Source organism: Natrix helvetica (genome assembly GCF_964273705.1).
Source record: "Natrix helvetica genome assembly, chromosome: 2".
Taxonomy (NCBI): Eukaryota; Metazoa; Chordata; class Lepidosauria; order Squamata; family Natricidae; genus Natrix; species Natrix helvetica.
Window position 1 is genome coordinate 275,148,996 of NC_138552.1, and position 19,131 is coordinate 275,168,126.

Below are 19,131 nucleotides of genomic sequence, written 5' to 3' on the forward strand. Positions count from 1 at the left end.
AGCGAGGCCTCTGCCATTGAGGACCCTGACCCGGAGGTGCTAGGTCTCTCAGACGACGAGGACCTCCCCCCTGAAGCGCCCGCCTTTGCGGGTCTGTTCAAACCCAGCCTTTTCAAATCTGTCCTTCACAAGGTCAAGGCTGCCACCAGGGTGGGGATCAAGCCCAAACCGACCGCGCCGGCGGCAGATGCCACTCCGGCTAATCCCAATGCGGTCATGTTTGATGTCCCAGCGCCCCAGCAAGAGCTGGTTCCGGTCCTGGGGCTGTTTCTCGACCTAATCCAGCGCCAGTGGGCTCAGCCAGCCACGCAGTCCTCTCCCAGTGGGGTAGATAGGAAGCTTTATACTATGGAGCCAGTGCTGGAGGACCTTCTGGCCCTGCCCACTGTCGACCCGCCCATCGCTGCGCTCACCTCCAACTCCTCCCTACCGGCCGACCTCCTGGAAGGCCTTAAGGCGGAGGACAAGAAGGCGGAAAAGGCGTGCCACAAAACCCACCTGGCGGCTGCCTGGGCCATCAGGGCCTCTTCATCCGCCTCCTTTTTTAATAGGGCCTCTGTGATCTGGCTGCGCGAGCTCCTAACCAAGCTCCCGGCGGGAGACGTCCGTCTCCACCAGGACGTGTCAAAAATAATCGCGGCCTCCCAGTATGCCGCTGATGCATCCCTTAATGCCACAAAATTTGCCTCCAGGGCGCTCGGCTCTAATATAACTTCTCGTCGGCTGATCTGGCTCCGACATTGGCAAGCGGACCAGAAAAACAAGTGGAAACTGGCTTCCGCCCCCTTTAAGGGGTCCAAATTATTTGGCGAGTCCCTGGATCCTCTCCTCATCGAGTCCAAGGACAAGAGGAAGATCCTACCTTCTCTAAACAAAAAGCAGGAACGTAAGACCGCTCCCTATTCTAGGAGGCAGTCCTTTCGTGCCTCCGAGCCTTCCACCTCTGCCTCTTCCTTCTCTCCCTCCAATAGGTCTTTCGGCCAGCAGGGCGACAGATCCCAGGACAGGGCGCCCTTTCGGGACAGAGGCAGGCAGCAGTTCGGCTTCCGCAAGTATAACCGAGGTGGGGCCTCCAACAGGCCGTTCCGTAAGTCAAAGTGACTGCCCGGGCTTGGCGCCCATCGGGGGTCGCCTCCAGCTGTTTGCCTCCCATTGGGCCCAGAACACCGAGGATGCTTGGGTTCTGCAGACAGTCAGGGAAGGCCCCCTTGGAGTTCCTGTCCCTCCCCCCCCGGACCTTCATCCGGTGCCCTGTCCCTTCCTGTCCCCAAAAGAGGGAGCGTATGGACCAGGAAGTCAGTCATCTCCTAGACATCAGGGCCGTGGAACCAGTTCCCCAGGGCGAAGAGGGGAGGGGGTTTTACTCCATCCTCTTCCTGGTGCCAAAGAACTCGGGGGGGTGGAGAGCCATCTTGGACCTCAAGAACCTCAACAGGCATATCGCCTACCAGAGGTTCAAGATGCAGTCCCTGCAGACTATTCTGGCGGGGATTCGACAGGGAGATCTACTCACATCTATAGATCTCAAAGAGGCATACCTCCACATCCCCATCCGTCCTCAGCACAGGAAGTTCCTGCGCTTCTATTATGCGGGTCGCCACTTCCAGTACAAAGCTCTTCCATTCGGCCTCTCGTCCGCTCCTCGGACGTTTACCAAAGTGCTGGCGGTAGTGGCGGCCCAGCTAAGACGCAGGCCCATAAGGCTCCAGTGCTACCTGGACGACATACTTATCCAGTCGTCGTCCAGGCAACAGGCCCTACGGGATCTCCAAACCACTATGAGATCCCTCAGAAATCACGGCTTCACTCTAAACATAGAGAAGAGCCATCTCACTCCAACAAACAGACTTGTACACCTGGGGGCGGTGATAGATACCAACTTGTGCAGGGTTTTCCTCTCCCGAGACAGGTTGGCCAGTCTAAGGTCCATGACCCACAAGGTGTTGAGCTTGAGGCAGGCTCCAGTGGTCCTTCTGTCGCAGCTGCTGGGAAAAATGATCTCCTGCATTTCCATCGTGCCGTGGGCCCGCCTGCATTCCAGGGCTCTTCAGTGGCTGCTGCTGCCGCACCAGAGGGCATCCAGGAGCAACTCTACCAGGCCGATTCGAGTTACGCCGGACGTAAAGAGGTCTCTCCGCTGGTGGGTGTCTCCGGCCATCCTCAAGGGCCACCTATTCAAGGAGCCCGAGAGGTTAATCATCACCACAGACGCCAGCCTCTCCGGCTGGGGAGCCCACATGGGGTCCCTGGTTGTTCAGGGCAAGTGGTCCCAAGTGGAAACCAGCTACAGCATCAACCTGCTGGAACTGAGAGCTGCTCGCCTGGCCCTGCGCCATTTCACCCGGTCCATCCATCGTCAACATGTGCTTCTGATGACGGACAATGTGGCCACCAAGGCCCACATCAACCGCCAGGGCGGCACCAGATCCAGAGCACTGATGAGAGAGGCGGAGTCCCTGGGCCGCTGGGCGGAGCGCCATCTGGAATCCCTTCGCTCCGACCATATCTCCGGAGTGGACAACATACAGGCAGACTGGCTGAGCAGGACGACCATAGATCCTGCGGAGTGGAAACTGGACCCTCGCCTGTTCCACCAGATGTCCGACAGATTCGGGACTCCGGCTGTAGACCTGTTTGCGTCCAGGGACAACAAGCAGCTCGACCGCTTCTACTCCCGGTTTTTCACCCCGGGGGCGGAGGGGACAGACGCACTGCGTTGCAAGTGGCCCCGCGAGCTACTGTATGCCTTCCCTCCCCTGCCTCTCCTTCCTCAATTCATCTCCAAAGTCATCGCAGAGGGAGCAGAGGTCCTTCTCGTGGCCCCGCATTGGCCCCGCAGGTCGTGGTTCGCCGACCTTGTCCACCTGTCGGTGTCTCCTCCGTGGCGCATTCCTCCGGACCAGATCTCCCTCAGCCAGGGGGCCGTGATTCATCCAGAGCCCCAGTGGCTCCAGTTGGCCGTCTGGCACTTGAGGGGGACCAACTAAAAGGCCAAGGCCTGTCGGAGGAGGTAGTGAACACCATTCAGGCGGCGAGACGCCCTTCAACCACCAGGATTTATGATGCGTCCTGGGCTGCCTTCGCCAAGTGGTGTGAGGAGCTGCTCATCGAGCCGACGACCGCGCCTGTTCCCAGAGTGCTTGACTTCCTTCAAGCGGGACTCAACAAGGGCCTGGCCCCGAACACCCTTCGACGCCAAGTGGCGGCTTTGTCTACCGTCTGGTCGGGCGACCACCTTTTGCCTCTCAGCAAAATCCCGAAGGTGCGTCTTTTCCTCAAGGGCGCCTCTAACCTTCGCCCTCCCACCGTTCATCGCTACCCTACTTGGCAGCTGTCCGTGGTCCTGCGGGCCCTCTCTGGCCCTCCATTCGAGCCTCTACGCACTACTTCTCTTCGATTCCTGACGCTGAAGACGGCCTTCTTGATTGCCATCACGTCAGCTCGCCGGATTTCGGAGCTGGCGGCTCTTTCTGTTCGCCAGGATCTGTGCGTCATCCACCCTGACAGGGTCATTTTGAGGCTGGACCCGACCTTTACCCCCAAAGTAAACTCATGGTTCCATAGAGCGCAAGACATTGTGTTGCCAAATTTTTGTCCTCATCCGTCGCATCCCAGAGAGCGATCCTGGCACAATCTTGATGTCAGGAGGGCCCTGAAGGTCTACATCGCTCGTACTGCAGAATTCAGGAAGTCAGAGGCTCTTTTCCTCTCCTTCCAGCCCGGTTCCCTAGGGAAGAAGGTCACTTCCTCCACAATTGGCAGGTGGCTTCGTGCTTGCATTGCGACTGCCTATGAAAGTCAATCCAAGGCCGTTCCGCGCGGCATCACTGCACACTCCACACGAAGTGCTGCTACCTCAGCGGCCTGGGCCACCCAGGCCTCGATCCTGGACATCTGCAGGGCCGCTACGTGGTCCTCTCCTTCTCCATTTGTGCGACACTATAAATTGGACATTTTCGCCTCGGCTGAGGCATCCTTCGGCAGGCGCGTGCTCCAGGCGGTTGTGTCAGAGACCGAATCCCGGGAGCCTTTTTCTGCCCGCCCAGATGGACAGTAACTTGGGTATGTCCCATTGCTTGGACTCTCCAAGCGGTGTACAGGAAAATGACCATTGGCTTACCTGAAGGGTCCTTTTCTGTACACCGTGGGAGAGTCCAACCCACCCTGGCTCTCGAGGCCGGGATTCGGGTTCTTCGTGTCAACAGTACATCATCTTGGACGCTTCGCTCCATCCGCACGAACTGACTCCTTCTAAGAATTCTGGGGGATTGAGCACACCAGGAGGAGGTGTGGCTTAAGGAAAAATAGTTCCTCAGTCCTAAGGGCAAGCAGACTGAATTAACCCATTGCTTGGACTCTCCCGCGGTGTACAGAAAAGGACCCTTCAGGTAAGCCAATGGTCATTCTCCCATGTGTTTCTCCATTTTGTGGCTTCTTGAAGCCCCGTTTGATCCCAGTTGTCCAAAATCAATGACAAAGTCTGACATTCTGATGTGAGTAAAGGATCCCTGAAGATTTTACTCCTCTAGTCATTGCCGACTTAGGTGCTGATCTCTGTCTCAAGGTCATTGAGCCAGTGCTGACTGAAGTCATTTCTGTGGTGATGAGGCCAACACGATGTCATAGAGCGCTGTTACCTTCCCACCAAAGTGGTGCCTATTTATCTACTTGCATTTCTGTGTTTCTGAACTTCTAGTTTGGCAACAGCTAGGGCAGCGGTTCTCAAATAGTGGGGCGCGCCCCCCTGGGGGGGCGCGAGGCTCCGTAAAGGGGGGCGCGAAGGCTCCCTTTCCATCTGGGTGCAACGGCGGCGGCAGCGGCGGCGGCGAGGCATAATATATCCCGCCTGGAAGTGGCAGCACTTCGGACTGTGGATTTTCATTGGAGCCGCGGGCTGGAGCTGTGCAAGAAGCCTGCTCGGGCGGGGGTGGGAGGGAGGGAAGCATGGCTGTCCCAGGCTTCCCTCCCTTTCCCCCCCCCCAGCCCAAGCAGACTTTTTGCACAGCTCCAGCCCGCGGCTCTGATGAGTCTCTGAGCAGTCCCCAGCGCTGCCACTTCAAGCCGGGATATATTCTGCCATGCCCTCGGCGGCGTCTTTATGCAGGTAGCTCGCCTCCCCGCCAGCAGCTCCACCGCCAGCATTCCGTCTGGAAGCGGAAGCGCAACAGCCGCTGTTGGGGAAGGGACAAAGGGGCGGCGGTCGCCCGATCTTGCCACCGCCACCCCTTCGCCCTGGTAACGGCGACTGTTGTGCTGCTGCTTCCAGCTGGGATGCTGGAGGAGCTGCTAGCAGGGAGGGAGGGAAGAAAGGGAGGAGGGAGTAAGGATAGACAAGCAAGAGGGAAAGAGGAAAGAAGGCAAGCAGGCAGGAAGGAGGCAGAAGGAAGGAGGGAAGAATGGAACTGGAAGGGAGGCAGGGAAGGAGGGAGGGAGAAAGGAAAGATAGGAGGATAGGGAAAGAGGAAAGAAGGCAGGCAGGCAGGGGGAAAGAGGAAGGAGGGAACTGGAAGGGAGGCAGGAAGGAAGGGAAGGAGGAAGGGAGGGTGGAAGGAAGGATAGACAAGTAAGAGGGAAAGAGGAAAGAAAGCATGTGACTACGGTGGGAGACGAGGAAAGACCGGTGTGCTATGTTATGCAGAGGTGTACTTATAACAATTTTATAGACAAATTATACTATTTACAGTCGCGCGGGGGGGGGGCGAAATGTTTTCTTCTTCCTAGGGGGGGCATGACAGAAAATAATTGAGAAGCACTGAGCTAGGGTAAGGACAGGAGCTCACCCCATTGTGTGGAGCTCGGGTCTCAAACCTGGGCTGACAGTTTTCCAGCTGACAATCCCAGCTTCTTAACCACTGAGCCAGGAAGCTGCCCCCATTTTCTGAAGTGGGAAACCTACCAAATTGTAAGGTAAGCCCCTGAAACCCAATTTTCCTAATTTTAAAAAGACCCAACACACTTTTAACCCGAGGGAGGGGGGACGACGACAAGAAAATCCTTTCTCCCCCCTGCCTCTGCCCCAAACAGTATGATGAACTTAACCAGTGGTGAAATTCATTTTTTTTTACTACTGGTTCTGTGGGCGTGGCTTTGTAGGCATGGCAGGGGAAGGATTCTGCAAAATCCCCATTCCCTCCCCGCTCCTGGGGCCAGCTAGAGGCGGTATTTGCCGGATCTCCAAAGTACTGAAAATTTTCGCTACCGGTTCTCCAGAACCTGTCAGAACCTGCTGGATTTCACCCCTGAACTTAACCCTTCTGGAGGGCATTCATTATTGGGGAACACTATGTTGAAATATATACGGTAAATTGAATCTGTCCATTTAATCCAGTCCTCTGGGTAACGGCTTCTGAATGCCCTTCCTCTGTATGAGATATATGAGATGTGCAGTACCTCCCTATTTTGTGGGATAGCCTGACCTCCTCGGGATATTTGCACTATCACTTTACTGCAGTTCCATATAGGGGTTAAATCTGTTTTATTTCAACATTATTCACCCCTAGCTGTTTGTTTATTCATTCGATCTACAGGTAGTCTTTGACTTATAACTAATTGAACCCGCAATTTCGATCATAATCATGAAGTTCGTAAAGTGGATCACCATGTGACCAGACCTAATTTTATTACTTTTTTCGTGGTTGTTGTTAAACAAAAGCATTGTTCGCTATGAGATGGTTTTTGCCAGAAACCACAAGTAAATGCCAGTTTCTGGCAAAAACAGGGCACTGCAAACGGCCATATATTTGCCAAGTGCCTAAAATGCAGTGATGTGATGGAGGGGCAGACATCATAAGTCCCGTTTGGGGGTGTATCCTAACTTTGAACATTCATTAAATGACTAGTTTTAAGTCAAGGATTACTGTATACAGCCACTCATCTTAAATATGTGACTGAAGAGGGCTCACAATAAAATAAATAAAATACATGGAAACATGAAAACACAAAGCGGCCAAGCACCGTAAAAACCACCATCAGCAAGGCCAAGAGACTGGTTCCAACATACACTTGGAGCTCCAGGCCCAGGAACAAATTTTCAAGGGTTACGAAAGGCCAACAGGATTTTGGCCATTCTAATTTCAGACAGCAGATTCGGACAGTGAGGAGGTTGGGGGAGGAACATGGGCCAGTCCTGGAGTCTGGGGAAGGCTCCGATGAGGGCTCTGTGTCGGAGACAAAGAGGGGGCCAGAGCCATTTGACAGTTATCAGCTGCCTTCAGAGTCAGACATCAGTGAGGCAGCTGAACAGCTGCAGGCTGTTCCCAGTGTGTGCCTGCGCAGAGTTGCCAGACGAAGGGAACAGCTAAAGAACAGAGGTTGACTTGGGAGTAAGGCCACAGGTGCACGCTGAATGGCCCCTCCCAGAGGAAATAAAAGAGGAGCGAAAGGGGAGTGGAGTTTGCAGGAGACAATTAGTTCGCTTAATTGGTTCGTGACTCTCTAAGACTCCTTGCCAAGTTTTGCAAATATCGGCCTGTCAGCTCTTAAAAGCCAGATAAGGTTTGTGACTGTAAATCCTCCCTTGAAAGACTTTACTGGATGTGAATGAGCAGAATTCACAGTAAATTAATAAAAGGGTTTTTTGTCAGGACAAGGAGTTGCTTCATGCTCTTGGGAAGCCTCGGTCAGAACAGCCATGGCAGAAAAGGTTCTCCTTCTTGGCTTTCCCAGCCAACACTATTTAGCTTAGGGTTGTCAAACTGGCGGCCCGTGGGCCAGATGCATCACACGTAGGTCATGCCCACCCCAGCTCCGCGAAGGGAAAAAACATTGCAATACGTCACATGATGGCAATGTGATGTGGCGAGTTTGACACCCGTGATTTAGCTGATGAGACCCGAACATGGCCCTCCTGTCAGCCCCAGAAGGACAGGTAGGAAACATAGGGAAGATTAATTGTGGGTGTCTGCCCACGAAGTAGACTTCAATGTCAAAATAGTTGGTATTCACTCTCAAATAACAGACAAGGCCAACTGTTTCTGAAACAATCTGAGCAATTGGTATAATTTACGTCAGTAATATTAATTTACATTATTTGCACCATTACATAATTGACTTCACTAGTATACACTCAAGTAAATCATATAATTAAAATGTACGCTATCGATATGAATGGATGCAAATAAAGTTATATCAAATTGGATTAAATGCACATTTAGGTGTAACAAATTCCTTCTTTCAGCCATAAAATTTGAGATTTTTCTGTGTACAGAAAATGGGTTTTGTTGTTCAGAATTTCCATATTGGCCTGGGAAATTTGGGACTTGTGGTCTTAAGATACTTGAGTGCTACTTTAATCAGAAGGTGTTGTAATGAAAGGTTAAGAGTATGAAGGTAGAAGTAAATGGATTAGCCTTTCCCTGTAGCACAGGGGTGTCAAACTTGTTGGATAGCCATTTGTCTGAAACGGTATAGGGTTTCCTGCGAGGCAGGGGGTTGGACTAGAAGACCTCCAAGGTCCCTTCCAACTCTGCTATTGTATTGTATTGTATTGTATTGTGGCCCGCATGCCAGATGCGTCACGTGATGGCTCCGCCCCCACCCAGTTTAGCGAAGGGGGGGAAGTCCCGATACGTCACATGATGCTGCTGTGACAACACGAGTTTGACACCCCTGCTGTAGCAGGAAGAGTTTGGAATGGAAGAATAGTAAACAACAGCATGTGTGGGATAAAGTCAGGGTGTTGGATTTGGACTGAAGAAATTTAATGTTTGTTCTGCTCTAGTCAAGGGAGTTTATTGGATGACTTTGGGCCAGACACTATCTCTCTCCGCCTATCTTGGCCAATAAAGAATTATATTCTATTCTATATCAGAGTATAGTGGGTGCTCACTTCCTTGGACTCTTATCCAAAGAGGCCAAGAAAGTGAGTACCCACATATTCTCTAAGACAACAAGGTCTTAAGAACAATATTTTTTGTTTTGCTTAAGACAACAAGGTCTTAAGAACAATAAGTTCTTAAGCAACTTATTTAAGTCTAAATAAATTCCCTTTTCTCTCTTCTTTTTCTTTTTCTTTTAAAAGATATAACATTCAATATTCTTTCAACCATGGCAACTTTAAGATGAGTGGACTTTAAATTCCCAGTGTGCCGTCTGGGGAATTTGGGGAGCTGAAATCCACACATCTTAAATTTGCCAAGGTTGAGAAACACTGTCCTGTTCTTACACATGGTGCTTGTAGGCTATAGCACAAAGATTGCATCAGATCGTACAGTACCAACTGTGAAGTATCACTTAAGGGCTGGAGGGAATTCTTCAATTGATGAAAGGGATTGAAACAATTCCAGGATTAGATTTACTTGTTATGGCACTTTGTAGGATAGAGGTGGAGAACTATAGCCCCTTTATGACTTATGGACTTCAACACCCAGCAAGCATGGCTGGCTCAGGAATTCTGGGAGTTGAAGTCCTCAAGTCATAAAAGGGCCACAGATTCCCACCTCCATTCTAGAGGATAGGGCTGTGGTGGTGAACCTATGGCACTTGTGCCGGAAACGGCACGCTGGCCTCGCTGGCTCCTCTTCCGCATTCCTGTGTACACACGTGCACTGGCCAGCTGGTCTTCGTGCACACGGAAACTCTGAAACCTGGAAGAGTAGTGTTGTGTCGTGCATCGGCACCCGAACATCCTGGTTTCCATTGCATGCATGTGCAACGGCCAGCTGCTTGTTGGGTGTACGCCCACCCCAAGAAATCATAAGTTCAGGTGCCGGTGTGCGACACAACACTGCTCTTCCGGGTTTCAGAGCTCCCGCGCGCGTGAAGGCTAGCAAGGCCACATGTTCCTTGTGGGATGGTTTTGTGTGCCATTTCCAGCACGCAGATCGGCACGCGGTTATCCATCACTGGGATAGGGAGTATATAAAAGATGATCGATAGTAACAGCCAATGACTTCATGTTATTTTTTTATCCCTTGTTTTCCAGCTCAGGCCAAAGTCCCCCCTACAACTTCAGAAGCCCCAGAGGCCTCCCAGCCTCCTGCCACTGCTGTTCTTCCAGTCAGTTACAATCTTTCCAACACCCGCTTGGCATTCTTCCTGAGAGAGACGCGGCCGATACCAAGAGGAAACAATATCCTTGGCTTGACCCGGTCGGAGCCTTTCGTTGTGTTCCAAACCAAGAAGCTGCCTGTGCTCAATGTCTCTTTGGGGCCGTTCAACTCAGGCCTGGTGCTACCCAAGGAGCTGCTGCAGCCCTCAAGCACTCTGGAGATACCAGAACGCCTGACAGTGAACTGGAAAGTACGGGCTTTCATCGTTGGCACACGGGTGCCAGCCAACCAACCCACAGCCCAGGTGCTGTTCTATGTGGCCGGACGTGACTGGGATGATTTCGACGTGACGGAGCGGTTGCCCTGTGTGCGGCTCCATGCCTTCCGTGAGGCCCGTGAGGTCCGAGCCTCTTGCCGCCTCCGGGGCAGCCTGGCCACCTGCCTCGCCCAAGCTGAGCTGCCTCAAGCTTGGTTTGGACCCGCTGCCGTCCCCCTGGGGCGGAGGAAAGTGGTGGAGGACATTGAACCAGCTGTAGACGTACAGCAAGCAGAACTCTATTACACGCTTCACGCCCCCGATGCAACGGGGGAGTGTGGGAGCGAACCAATGGGACGGAGAGGCGGGGCCGGGGCACGGATCGAAGGCCCCACCCAGCACCCTCTCCTGCGCATTGGCAGTCTGAGGCTGGTTCAGCCACCGGCCATCCAGCCCTTGCAGGAGCAGCGTCTAGATGACAGCATCTTCATCCGGCTACCTGAGAAACCTCTCAAACCAGGCGAGGTGCTCAGTGTCACCCTATACCTGATGGGCAACTCAACGGTTGAGCACTTCATGCTTAGGTAAGCACTGCCTGCAGGGACCGGGGTTGTTAAAGGGTCCAGAAGAAGCACAGCTCTCCATCATTGTTGGTGCGATGGCACTAAGCCCTGGACACAGAAACAAGATTACCTAGGCTTTAATAAGGAGTTTTAGTGAAACAATTCATTTTGGAATTGAGAGAAGAGAATATTCACAGCTCAGGGTTGAGATGAGGGGTCCTTGATGCTCTCCCAGGTGCTAGCACTGATGATATTACCTAGTTTGATAATGAAACACCTGAAAGGAAACAACCAGGCTCAGACAGCTCCAAGGACCCCTCGTTTTGAAATCTTGGAAAACTGCCGTAGGAAGCTCCAGCGTTCTTTTATTAGTGAATTCATTAAAGCAGAATCTCTTTTGAGTATTTGAATCTGTTTTTCCTGTGCTTTTTGCAAGCTGTCGTTTATAAATTACTATCAAAGCCGTTTCCCATCTGTTGCTGGTTTACGTCTAGTTCCTGCCTTTTCTTTCTGAGTCTCCTTGCAGCCTCTCACAGGAGCGTTGTGGAAAGGTGTGGAAGGTTCTTATATGCAGACTTTTAACAAAGTCCACAGTAGTCACTAACCTGTAGACCAAAAATGAACAGTCTGGAGCCTGGATGTTTTTTTAGGCAGCAGGTGGAAGAAGAGAAGTGCCAAAAAGTACTTTGCAGCTTTGCTGTGCAAATTCTGCTCTTTGTCTCTTGTTACTTTTGTTAAATAAGTCAACTTTCTTCAATACCTAGTATAGTTTTCTGTGACATTTAGGCATTCACTTAGCCCAACACAGAAGACAGTGTAGGCCAAGAACAACAAAAACAATTCATATTGCAAACACAGACATTCAGAGGCTCATAAGTAAATGCAGATAGATTATCTTATTTATTTATGTTTACTCCTGTGACAGTGTTGGGCTTTTGACAAGAATTTATCTTCACGTTTTCCCCATCAGGATATTCAAATGTGGTTAGGGTCTTTGCTTTTGTTTGATTTGTGGGTTAATTTATATATACCCCAGTTTTTCCATCAAAGAAAGCATGAAGAAGTTTGTTACAAATGTTAAAAATTCTAAACAAATAAATTATAAGGCACTATAAGCTGGGAAGGGACGCAGTAGCTCAGTGGCTAAGACATTGAGCTTGTCAATTAGAAGGTCGGCAGTTCAGCGGTTCGAATTCCTAGTGCCCCGTAACAGAGTGAGCTCCCATTACTTGTCCCAGCTTCTGCCAACCTTTGGATAGCGCTGGCTCTTTGGCTTTGAAACGGAGATGAAACGCCCACTATAGTCAGGAACGGCTAGCACAGATGTGCAAGGGGAACCTTTACCTTATAAGCTGTGAACTTAACTGTGGACATGAGCATCCTAAATACAATACAATACAATACAATACAATAGCAGAGTTGGAAGGGACCTTGGATGTCTTCTAGTCCAACCCCCTGCCTAGGAAGGAAACCCTATACCGTTTCAGACAAATGGCTATTCAACATCTTCTTAAAGACTTCCAGTGTTGGGGCATTCACAACTTCTGGAGGCAACTTCTGTTCCACTGATTAATTGTTCTAACTGTCAGGAAGTTTCTCCTCAGTTCTAAGTTCCTTCTCTCCTTGATTAGTTTCCACCCATTGCTTCTTGTTCTACCCTCAGGTGCCTTGGAGAATAGTTTGACTTCCTCTTCTTTGTGGCAACCCCTGAGATATTGGAACACTGCTATCATGTCTCCCCTAGTCCATCTTTTCATTAAACTAGACATACCCAGTTCCTGCAACCGTTCTTCATATGTTTTAGTCTCCAGTCCCCTAATCATCTTTGTTGCTCTTCTCTGCACTCTTTCTAGAGTCTCCACATCTTTTGTACATCGTGGCGACCAGAACTGAATGCAGTATTCCAAGTGTGGCTTTACCAAGGCATTATAAAATGGTATTAACACTTCACGTGATCTTGATTCTATCCCTCTGTTTATGCAGCCTAGAACTGTGTTGGCTTTTTTGGCAGTTGCTGCACACTGCTGGCTCATATTTAAATGGTTGTCCACTAGGACTCCAAGATCCCTTTCACAGTTACTACTACTGAGCAAGGTACCACCTATACTGTACCTGTGCATTCCGTTTTTGTTGCCTAAATGTAGAACCTTACTCTTTTCACCATTGAATTTCATTTCATTTTATTAGATAGTGCCCAATGTTCAAGTTTGTCAAGATCCTCTGTATCTTTAGCCTATCTTCTGGAGTGTTGGCTATTCCTGCCAACTTTTTTGTCATCTGCAAATTTGATGAGTTCTCCATTTATTCCCTCATCCAAATCATTGATGAAGATGTTGAAGAGTACTGGGCCTAAAACAGAGCCTTGGGGTACTCCACTGCATACTTCCCTCCATGTAGATGCCGTTCCATTGAGGACTACACGTTGATTGCGGTTGGTCAGCCAGTTACGAATCCATCTGGTGGTGATGCTGTCCAACCCACATTCTTCTACTGTGATGCTGTGATTATATCTCTTTCCACTCCTGAAAAAAACCAAATCTGATGCATAAGAAGTAGGAGGGTGTTCCAGTAATTGGGTACCATATATGGGGTTGCAGAAATCCAGATGGCCACTTGAGGACAGCAAAGGCATGTAGAGATAATCCTTGACTTAAGACCAGTGACTTAAAACCAGTTTATAATCTGGTTCCGACATTCTGATGGCCACCCCCAACTCCCGTGATGACATGACCACATGTCAGGCACTCAGAAATTATGTCTATTTGCAGCATCCCACAGTCACGTGACCACATTCTACAAAAGTTTTGTGGAAAATTGGTGTTTATTTCTGGTTTTTGGCCATACCAGCCCATAGTAAATCATTAGTTCCCTTAATGACCATGATGCTCATTTAATGATCACAGCCAACCATTATAAAGTCAGTCACATAGGTGACCTGATTTATGGCCATTATAACTTATGATGGGAAGGCTCCATTACGGTCGTAAGCTGAGTACTACCTGTCATCTTGTGTCCATTCTGAGATGGCAGCTCTTTCCAAGAATTCAGGTGCTATAACCACAGTGGCCCTCACCTCTTACAGAAATATAGCCAGTAACCCACTCTGAATGTGGTATTCTTTTCAGTTTAATAAGGTGATGCTGGGCAGTTGAGTGTTACACCCAAGGAAACGCAGAGGGAGAGAATGGAGGGACCTAACTTGAGGGTCCTTGAGAAAAACATGTTGCTCTCTCTTTCTTGTTGCTTGGCAGGGTGAAGGCCAAAAAAGGGGTGAACCTGCTCAAAACCAGATCCAGTCACCACGAGTGGCTCGTGAATTCAGAATTTCAGACGGGCAGCAAACACTCCACTTCAACGGTCGAAGTCGCATGGATTGGTGGAATTTTGCCCAGGTAAGTCTCTGGATTTTGAAGATGCTGCTCCGTTTACCCATTTTCTGAGTTGCAAGATCTTACAAACATGTGCCCCCTTTTTTTCCTGAAATGTAAGCATATTTGTAATTCAGGATGAAAAAGATTTCAGGGAGTCTTTGGGGGAATCGAAGTCCCCAGCAGCTCCTGTGAGCTGAAGTTCAGTATGTCGGGAAGTTTTTTGATTTGAGGAAGGGGCAAAATTTAGTACTTCCCCTGAGATGAAGGCAAGGCTGATGCAAGACTTGGGACTCTCTCTCTCTCTCTCTCTCTCTCTGAGATTTGCGGAAACTAGGACAAGCCTCACCCCGCAAGCCTGAGCAGAGCTTTAAAAAAATAATACAGCTATCTCTGATGGAATGTGAGACCTAAGGCATGGATCAAAAGGCGAGTTTCTCTGTAAGAGAAATCTTCTTGGAGATGACTGAAAAGTCTTTGTAGTGGGCTTGTTTCATGCTGAGTTCCTCAAGGAGGAAAGAGCCCAGATGAATCGCTTCAATTTCTCTGAGATATATGGAAATGAAAGCTGGGAAGCTGGTAGGGAGGAGACGGACAGCGTTGATGCTAAGCAGACCTCAAAAAACAGCAAGCCTAGAATTAGAATCTGGTTCTGCAAGCACCAGAGTTAAAATGTAGGCTATTTGTGGAAGGAGATGGGTAGTTACACGGTACTTAAGTCAGATGCAGAAATAATGTTGTTGTTTGCCACATCTATTTTTGAGACTAAAAGGGAGCCGTGTGTGTGTGTGTGTGTGTGTGTGTGTGTGTGTAAAAAGAAGAGACAGACATCGTGATCTCCAGAACTTAAAATAAAGTAAAAGCTTAAAGTTAAGTTCTGGAACACTCTGTGTGTGTGTGTGTGTGTGTGTGTGTGTGTGTGTGTGTGTTGTGTGTGTTGTGTGTGTATGTGAGAAAATGTATCTTCTCATCAGTGTGAATCCTTTTGAGCCTTAAAAACTTTGAGGACTAGAAGCTTAGTTTTTGTTTTAAGTAAATGCAGTGACATAGCCAGGGATCCGCCCAGCTGCTACAGTGAATGGGGTTTTTTTTTAGGGTGGGGATTTGGGAATATGCAGAGAGATTTCGGTTTGAATCTCTGATGTATTGACTAGTGAGGGTGGTAACGCATAGAACAGGGGTGTCAAATTTGCATGATCACATCGTTGTCACGTATTGAGACTTTCTCCCCCCCCTTCGCTAAACCAGGGGTGGACGTGGACAGCATGTGATGCCTGTGGGCTGCGGGCCACGAGTTTGACACTCCTGGCATCGAGTTTTTCCTATTGGTTTGGACTGGGCTCCTCTCCTTCCAGCCCAGCTCCTGAATAACATTTCTCAGTTCAGCCTACTCCACCAAATAATGATGAAGATAAAGTGGCCACAGAACCAGATACACACATTCTTGGGTCTTAAGAGAAACGATAGGTTATAAATTGAAATAACAGTAATAGGAATAATAATAATAATAATAATAATAATAATAATAATAATAATAATAATAATAATAATAATAATAATAAACAAAATACTAGCGCATAACACACCAGACATCACACTGGTTGAGAAAAATAAGGTTACAATCATAGACATCGCAATACCAGGTGATAGCAGGGTCGAGGAGAAGGAACATGAAAAAGTCACGAAATACCAGGACTTAAAAATGGAAATTCAACTATTATGGCACAAACCAGCAGTGGTAATTCCAGTGGTAATGGGCACACTGGGAGCTATTCCAAAAGCACTGGAATTACATTTAAAACAGTTAAAACTTGACAAAATCACCATCAGTCAAATGCAAAAAGCTGCACTGCTTGGATCTGCACGTATATTACGAAAATACGTTACGACGTCCTAGGCCCCTGGGTGGGGCCCAACTAGTAATCAATGCCAAATCCAGTGAAAGAACTGGCCGCTGTGATGCAATTGTATAATCATCATCATCATAATCATAATAATCATAATAATCATAATAACAAAACTACCAGCAAGGAGGAGGAGGACTCAAATAGCACTCAATGTGTAGACCTCAATGGTATACTACATCTATAAGAAGGGAAGTAAGCAGTGGGGCCTGCCAAGGTTGCATTTTAGCCCAGGATTCTTCAACAACTTCATAAACAATTTAGAGGAAGAGATAGAAGGGGAACTCGTCAAACTCACTAAACCGGCAGAAATAACGAACACCCCAAAAGGTAGGCTCAAGATTCGGGTGGGCTCTTGACAGACTTGAACACTGAGCCCTATCTAATAAAATGAAATTCAGTGCAGAGAAAAGTAAGGTTTTACATTTAGGCAAGAAAACCCAAATGTACAGGTATAGATTAGGTACAGGTGAGGTGAAATCTGGCAGTAACGATGAGAGGGATCTAGGAGTCCTAGTGGACAGTTACATAAACATGAGCCAGAAGTGTGTGGCAGCAGCCCGAAAAGTCAACGCAATCCTACGTTGCTTTAACAAAGGGATAGAATCAAGATCATGTGAAGTATTAGCACCGTTTTCTAAAGCCTTAGAAAGACCACACTTAGAATACTGCATCCAATTTTGGTCACCATATTATATAAAAAAAGTATAGAGGCTCTGGAAAGAGTGCAGAGAAGGGCCACAAAGATGGTAAGAAGGCTGGAGAATAAAACATACGAAGAACAGTTGCAGGAATTGGCTTGCCTAGTCTTGTGAAAAGAAAGACTGGGGTGACATGACATCAACGTTCCATTATTTGAGGGGCTGCCTCAAAGAAGAGGGGTTCGACCTATTTTCCAAAGCACCAGAAGGCAAGACAAGAAACAATGGATGGAAACTAATCAAGGAGAGAAACAACCTAGAATGAAGAAGAAATTTCCTAACAGTGAGACCAATTAACCAGTGGAAGACCTTGCCTTCAGAAGTTGTGGATGCTTCATCACTGGAGGTTTTTAAGAAGAGATTGGGCAGCCATTTGTTTGAAATGGTATAAGGTCTCTTGTTTGAGCAGAAGGTTGGATTAGAAGACCTCCAAGGTCCCTTCCAACGCTGTCATTTTCTAAAGGAGGAGGAGATATATTTTTATTTCCTTGCGTTGTGATTTTAGGGTCTCTGAAACCGAAATTATGGTGGGTTGTAATTGAATAGATGAAGCATTTTCTTGTCGCTGCTATTCTACAGACCTGAGAGATTTGCTGTGATACAGGCCCAGCACATGCCACAATTTATGTTCATTAGGTATTTTTAGCTGTAACGAGATGAAGAGGTTGGCCATGAACCAGCAGGAATCTGGCTGGCTGGCTCACTCTCAGGCTGCAGATTAAATTCAGCCTTGAAAGGTTAAAGTGGGCGATGAATTTAAAGTGATTTACCATCACCTTTTCAGAAAAAAACCCTGATCAAATCTTACAGCCGTGGGAAAGGAAAATGACTTTGGAGACTACTGGTTTTCAAATCCCTTAGCCTTGCTCCTTTTTAGAAGTTTGAACAGCAAAGCTTTTGATTGTCGTGACATTTCAATTCTCAGCATCAGTTCCATTGCTGAGAGCAGATGATGCTCTCTGAGGAGAGGCTGAACAGAGAAGTGGAGGGAGTGAGGAGTGATGGGACAATCAGGAAGATAAGGGTGTGTCTGTGCTCCTGGTTGGATTTCTCTCCTTAGAGTATAAGACACACTGGAGTATAAGACGCACCAAGATTTTGAAGAGGCAAATTTTTTTAAAAAGTTTTTGCACACTGCAGACCTACCAAAAACGGCCCGTTTTTCCGGAGGAATTTTGCAGGATTATCCAGGATTGGGTATTGTGATGTCCAATTGGCCTCGAGACAGAGTTAATTTGAAACCACGCCTCTGTGCTCCTTGCTTCTGGTTCCCAGTTTCAACTCTGGCCGAAGAAAGACAGGTTGCTTTTGGTTCCTGATTCTTCCAAAAACAATCCAGTGCCATCCTGCAAATTCCTTCTCCCTGCCTTCTTCCCCTGATACCTGGAAGCCTCCCCTTGGTGTGGCTCACTCCCGGCCGCCGGTAAGGGATTTAAAAGTTGCTTCTTGGGGCTTTAGAGGCAGGACGCCATTATGGTGGCCATTTTGGGGCCTCAATTCCTGCGGGCTGCATGGGTTGGGGCAGAAGCTACTACGAAGCCTTGTTTTCATCCCTTCCTTCCTGGGTCGCCATTTTTTTTGCAGCGGCGGCAAGGCCCTGCAGGCCCAGATCGATGCCCGAAGTGGCACAGGACAGCGAGGACTGCGTGATGCGCTGCTGGCAGCCGCGCGGTTTGCAAAAGGGGCAGGAAAGGTCTACCAGAGGCTGATTTTGTCGTGTGGAGGCCGTGATTGGGGGAAGCTGTTTTTGGGTCGGTGCTGTTTCTGGTGGGCTGAGTCTGGTGGAGCCCTGACCTTGTGCCAGGGCAGATGCAGAGGAGAGGCCAGATCCTCCCACATTGTCCCTTGGGGAGGGGACCTCCAGTGGGGCCCGAGTGAGGCCCACAGCCTCTGTGAGACTGCGAAAAATTGCAGCAGCTGGAAAATCCTCCAAGGCCTTGCAGAAGGAAAGGAGGCACAGGGCCCTGGAAAAGCAGGTGTCCAGGGCTGAACAGAGGGGTAGGCCTAGTTCTCCCTTGAGGTCTAGATCGCCCATTAGATCCAGGTCTGGGTCTCCTCACAGGGGGGATTCCCCAGTGTAACTCAGGGACATTTCACCTTCCCCCCACCACTCTCCATGGTGGAACAGGGCTCCTATCTAAGGGATCCTTTCAGTGCAGGGGGGCCAGGTGGAGATAGTCCCATCAGGCCATCATTGGCTCCACAGTCTGAAGACTGTGCACAAGAGGAGGAGGAGGATTCCTTCGTTAGAGACATGGAGCAGCTTCCAGCAAGCATTCAGAGGTTTATCTCCTCTGCAATTTCACATGGAATTTCTTCTGGGTTACAGAAGGGGTCTGTGCGGCCCCCA

General features: G+C 49.0%; 1 protein-coding gene across 1 annotated transcript in view; it reads left to right on the forward strand.

The window, feature by feature from the left end:
• TMEM132E (transmembrane protein 132E) overlaps positions 1 to 19,131 on the forward strand; it is a 296,117-nt gene that overhangs the window by 233,106 nt on the left and 43,880 nt on the right. The window contains exons 2-3 of the mRNA XM_081944775.1: positions 9,923 to 10,829; positions 14,060 to 14,200. Coding sequence (XP_081800901.1) covers positions 9,923 to 10,829; positions 14,060 to 14,200 — 1,048 coding nt within the window. The remainder of the gene's footprint in view (positions 1 to 9,922; positions 10,830 to 14,059; positions 14,201 to 19,131) is intronic.